Here is a 6000-nt window from a genome sequence, read left to right as displayed (position 1 = left end):
ACACACACACACACACACACACACACACACACACACACACACACACAGCCATCCAGCCAGCCATGAATCTACCCAAGGTCTCCTTGAAAATAAATAAGATTTTGAAAATCTTGGAAAATACAAGTTACAGATACAAAATAAAAGTTAAGAAAAAAATTTCTGTTTTATAAGACATTCAAATATACATACCATAGATATAATTAATGGTCTAGGCACACAAGTCTACTCATTTCTGGGAAGCAACTTCACAAAACAGGCCAATTGAGAAATATCTCAAATTTAAAATATATGAATTAATGTAAGGGTGAGGGGAAGACATTGCTAAATTATCTTTTTTACCTTTAGTCATTTTCAGGGTTATCTGAATTGCTGAAATGGAACAGACTGCATAAAAATTCTTTAGAGTTCATGGTTGGGACTAACAAGTAACTCCCTCTTAGTCTATGTACAGTTTAAATATTCATGCATAATCCAGCTAATTTTCCTGTATTATATTCAATAGCTTGCATATAAAAATAACTGACTTCATTAAATGATTTAACTGTTCACATATTTTACATAATTAACAACAAAAAAATGAAATTGAGATGGAAAAAGAAAAATAAAAACATACCAGAGGCAACAACAACACTATAATTGTCCTGAAATCCATTCTCTGCCTTAACTTTTTCTTTCTCTTCATGGTTTTTCTTTTCTTTGTCATCTTTCTGTTCATTAATTAGTTTAGCAGTGATACTTGGGGTGTCTGCAGAAGAGTACATAATTTATTTAAAACACATTTCTTATTGAAAATACAAGCTAGGAGGCAATAAACAATACTATAAAGACTTAGGAACAACTCTGAAAGACTTGAGAACTATTATCAACACAATGGAATAAAACAGTTCCAGAGAACTCACAATGAAACAAATTATCCATCACCAGATAGAGAAATGATGAACTCAGATTATATATTGAATCACGTTTTTTTAGACATAGCTAATAGGAGAATCTGTTTTGTTTGATTATACATATTTGATACTGGGTTTTGGGTTTGCTTGTTTCTTTTTGGCTTTTTCAATGGGTTAGGAAAAGGAAGGTGAATAGAATGGAAGAATTCAAAACTGAAAATAAAATATAATTTAAAAAAAATTACACCTGTTTAAAAAGTTAATGTGCTGCCTTGTAAAACAGGAGAGTTAGCATTTTTATAGAAAGTACTTCTGCAAGTACAAAGTACCTGGACCAGATTTTTAAGGTCCCTTCAAAACTCAGGATTCAATTATATATGACAATTCTATATAGTGATAATCTAATACGGTTAGGAAATATTTAAGCATTAAAAGAAACAGAAAATAAATCAACATACCCAGTTCTTAACTGGATGTTGAAGGAATAAGTTTCAGACTAAATGAAGTTATATTTCTTTAGGGCAAAAAAGTGAAAAGAGCACTAACAAGTAACAACCAGAGGCTGCACTGCTAATGGACCTTAGATTCTTACTGAAATTTTTACTACAGATTTCATCAGTTCTAAAGATGAACATTATATAACAAAAGAGAAAAAAAAAGATTTGAAGCACTACAGTGTTCATTTTCACTACAACATATATAATGTAGATGACTTCATAGCTGATGTTATACTGGAAAAAGCATTCATTGAAATGTGCTTGAAAGTCAAGACATATGTGATACTAGACAAATTACATTTTTCTGGGCATCAGGTTCCTTATGTATAAAATGACACTGGATGATCTCTAACTTCTCTTTCAACTCTGATCCCTAAAATCTTGAGATTAAAAATGACCTAAACAAAGTAAGGGGGAAATCTCTACATACTTTAACATTTTTGGTTTTAGAGATGTTCAGAATACGATTAGATTTACACTACACTAAGCTGATATTCTAAGGAAATTAAAGACAGGAGCAAAGGTTCAATATATACATCAAAATATTTATGGCAGCATTGCATATCGTAGCCACAACCTGGAAAGAAAATGGGCATACCACCAATTGGGAGAATGGATGAAATATTACATATAAATGTTATAGAAAACTACTGTGCAGCAAGAAAGAATGAATATGAAGAATTCAGAGGAGAGGTAAGATTTGTAAAACAAAGTCAAAATTAAGCAGAGTCAAGAGAACAAGGTCCTTTTGTTCCAAGGACTATAACAATGAAATAAAAGTGAAACTCTCATTAACAGAAAAACAAACTAAAAAATACACAAGAAAAATCCCAGAGACAAGGACACATAACTCATTCCTCAGACAGAAAAGTCAGGGGACTACTCAGACAAAATATCATAAATGCTGTCAATACAAGGTTTATGTATTGAATATTTAGGCTCTTACAACACAGAACTTATGTTGTAGCAGCAAAGAGGACTTGATTTTGTTGAGTCCTACTTCAGCTACTTTCTTCCTTGGCCAAGTTATAACTTTTGTTGACCAAAGTTTCCATTTCTATGAAAGTGAAGAGGCTGGAATTAAATTATCTATAAAGTTCCATCTTGCTCTAAACCCTATAATCTTTTAAAAACAGCCAATAATCAGATCTAGATTAAAAGGCTACTAAGAAAGGAAAGGTAAGGGAGGAAAGGAGTCTTAAGAGTTCACTTTATTTCAATTTAGACACAAAATTAAGTATAATAACAAAAGGAAAATTAAGGAAATTAGGAAAATCATAAGAACATAAGATCACACATTATGGATAAAGGCTTGTGGAGTTAGCCATGCAAACTCATCAAAGATGCTAATCTTCAGTGTCAAAGCAAAAACCCACAGATAAAAATAGGGCCAAACTTTGTGGATGTGAACAAGAACTCAGAAGTAATAGTGAACATATATTCTCTCTTCTGCATCTAGTGAACAATCCAAAAATATAGATGCCAGTCTAATACTTTTCAAAGTATAAAACAGAAAAATAAAAAGAAACTGTGTAATCTCGTATTAACTCAAATTTGTGATAGCCAGAGAAGAGATCTCAAGACAGATCTCCAAATACCTTCTTTAAAGGTTCAAACATAAAACTGATTTTAACTGGCTATCCCATTTCCTGAGACATTAAATAAGTCAAGCAGAAACCCTGATTAACAAACAATTAGATAATCATGTTCATTCCCCTTACCCCAATCTTCACTGCTTTAACCTGGGAAGTTTAATCCAATTCTGTGCAAATGATTGGAAACAAAAGAGTCTGGGGACACTATGAATTGATCCACACTATATGTTTTGGTTTTACAAAGAAACTAAGACTGAGAGTATAAATCAGTTGAAGGAGGAAGAAGAACTGGGATTAGAACTCAATTCCTCTTTTTTCAAAATCAGTACTTTTTTTACTCTACTACATTCTCAATATTTAATTAGAAGAGAGGTTTCAATGCACTGACCGCTGGGATTATAAGGCTATTTCATTTCTACTAAATTGCATTTCACTGATTTGTTTTCTTGGTTCCAAAACTATAATTTTTATAACAATCCTCTTCCTTAACACTAACAAGGCAAAGTTTCTGAGTCACGTTATAAGTAAGGGATAATGAAGAATAGCAGCACTCTATATTAATTAATTAACAATTAGGTTTAAATATCCAATAGATTTCAATATTTTTTAATATAAAGGACTTATAACTATAGTCATTATTAAAGATCTTTTTTCATTTTTCTTTTTGCCCAGACTATGGATTATACCTTGATGAATAGGGGAACTCCCAAGTGAGTTAATTCTGCAACTTCCCTACAATTTTTAATCTTAGAGACTTGCTTGGGACACTGAGAGTATTAAGAGTCACTAAAATCCGGGTAATTTCTGCTTTATTTTTTCTATGCAACATCTGATATACTACAAAATCTGTAAAATCTGTATTGAAGAATTCTGTAAACAAGGCCAAGATATAACATATGATGTGATTTCTCAAAAATTAAGCTATAATGAGAAAGATTTTCTGAATCAAATCACCTTTTTTTGCTCTTAAGATAATAGTTTTCCGGTATATTTTTGAGTAACTAAATATAGGTATTAACTACCCATTTATGCAAGCACATAACATGCTAATGTCAACTTGCTATATATAATCCATTCTTGTCAAGTGACAAGCAGTGTTTTTCATACTTACTTCAATGTTTAAAAATTTCTGGAATAGATGCAAAAACTACAACAAAGTAACTCCATCTGTGTAATATTCTTTTTGTAAAAAAAAAAAGTTTATTTTCTCCAGTTGTCACTACTGTGTTCAGCAAATAACCATCACAGTGTTTCACTATGAATTCTTTTTAGAACAGGAATATTATAAAGGAGATTTGTAATAGATACTCATATATATGCATTAAAGGGAGCTACTAGTGAGCTGGAATCAAGATCTGAGATCAAATCTGGTCTGAGATACTTATTAGTTATGTGACCTTAAGAAAGATGCTTAATCTTTGTTTGCCTTAGTTTCCTCAACTCTAAAATGGGAATCATCATCATCATCATCATCATCATCATCATCATCATCATCATCATCACACCTACCTTACAGGGTTATAAGCATCAGATGAATACTTGTTTTAAAAAAAAAAACACTTAGTAAAGTGCCTAGGGCAGAAGAGGCGCTATATAAATGCTTACTACCTTCCATCCTAACTCTGACCCCACTCGTTATTCCCCTTTGAAGGGGGAAAACAGAAATAACTCTAAGGCTTGGAGTTATTCTTGAATGGAACTGTACAGCTATGTAGGAAGCTCCCAATAAGTAAACTCCTCCATGGCATCTGCTTTACAACTTTTGGAGCATTTAGAAATTTAGAAAATTGCTTAGGAACACAGAGGGTAACTGACTCAACAAAGAGTTAAACTTGTATACAATATGTTTTGGATCTCTTAAACCCAGGTGTTCCAGATTCTGAAGCCAACTCCTTTTCCATTGTCTCTCACAAAGTAATAGTTAGAAGAATGAGAAATAATTTTTAATGGAATATTTTATGCTCAGAAGTAGACAGATATCACTGAATCAAAACTTTAAATAAACATATCTTAGATGTTTACTTTTTTATTATAGATTGAAAGTAAAACGTACATAAAACTTCAGAGTCAATTTAGTCCAACTATTTCCTGAATAACAATGTTCACAGTATCTCTGTCCAGTTATAAGTAATATAAATTTAAAATCCCATGCATAGTTTAAGACACATCGATGTTTGTTATAGATAAGCCAACCATCTGTACTGTGCACTATTTCAGACACTACAGGTACAAACAAAAACAACCTATATGCCTCAACACTGAAACCAAACATGAAGGTAATTTTTAGGAAATTTAAGGAAAAATCACTTGAAGACAGACCAACCTGATACTCTATCAAGAACTTCTGCTAAAGTTGTTGAAATAGGCAGGTGAAGAGTACGAAACTTGTGTCCTGCTCCATACATTGGATGCTGGATCACATGGCTAGTAGCATTTATTCTTCCTTTGTACAGCTGAAAATTAAACCAAAGCCCATGAGTGTAAAAGCACAAAAATTATTCAAAATACTTCTATCTAATAAGCAACATTCACATTACAAGTTTTAATAGAATGATAATTGATTCTGTTTTCTTATTTTATTGTTCTTTTTGGGTTTTTTTGGAGTGGGAAAGGCACACAATTGGGGTTAAGTGACTTGCCCAAGCTAGTAAGTGTTAAGTATCTGTGGCCACATTTGAACTCAGGTCCTCCTGACTTCAGGGCCGATATTCACTGTGCCACCTAGACACCCCATTTTATCAAAATTATTTGGGATGATTTCCCCCCCTGTACTCTGAGATGACTGCAAAAATTAAAACTTCAAAAACTGTACAATCAATAAAAATACCTGAATTTAAGAGTACCTCAAAGGACTAATCTGCATCAACCAATGCAGTGTATTTTTTTTCAAAATTCATACAGCAATGAAAATAGAGATAGTAGGGTGAAAAAATTTATTTCAAAGTAAAATTTTTGTGGCAATCAACATGACTGATCTTTTAGTGTTAAAACTACCCAAAAACGGTAAAGCATATATAC

The 6000-nt window shown here is 32.2% G+C and overlaps 1 protein-coding gene across 8 annotated transcripts in view; it reads right to left on the bottom strand.

Annotated features, from left to right (window-relative positions):
- Nucleotides 1–6000, bottom strand: part of BIRC6 (baculoviral IAP repeat containing 6) — a 317039-nt gene that overhangs the window by 124877 nt on the left and 186162 nt on the right. For all 8 annotated transcript variants that reach the window (XR_011165250.1, XM_069072166.1, XM_069072160.1 and 5 more), the window contains 2 exons: nt 5306–5435; nt 614–745 (listed from right to left, as the gene is read on the bottom strand). Coding sequence is in view for 7 of the 8 variants with exons in the window: in XM_069072166.1 (XP_068928267.1) it covers nt 614–745; nt 5306–5435 (262 nt within the window). In the remaining variant the exon portion in view is untranslated. The remainder of the gene's footprint in view (nt 1–613; nt 746–5305; nt 5436–6000) is intronic.

This window comes from Petaurus breviceps, unplaced genomic scaffold (genome assembly GCF_028583685.1).
Source record: "Petaurus breviceps papuanus isolate PSGF00001 unplaced genomic scaffold, PetGlider_PUasm1.0 90845, whole genome shotgun sequence".
Classification (NCBI taxonomy): Eukaryota; Metazoa; Chordata; class Mammalia; order Diprotodontia; family Petauridae; genus Petaurus; species Petaurus breviceps.
Note: the sequence above shows the minus strand (reverse complement) of the source record. Positions and strands in the feature narration are given on the sequence as shown.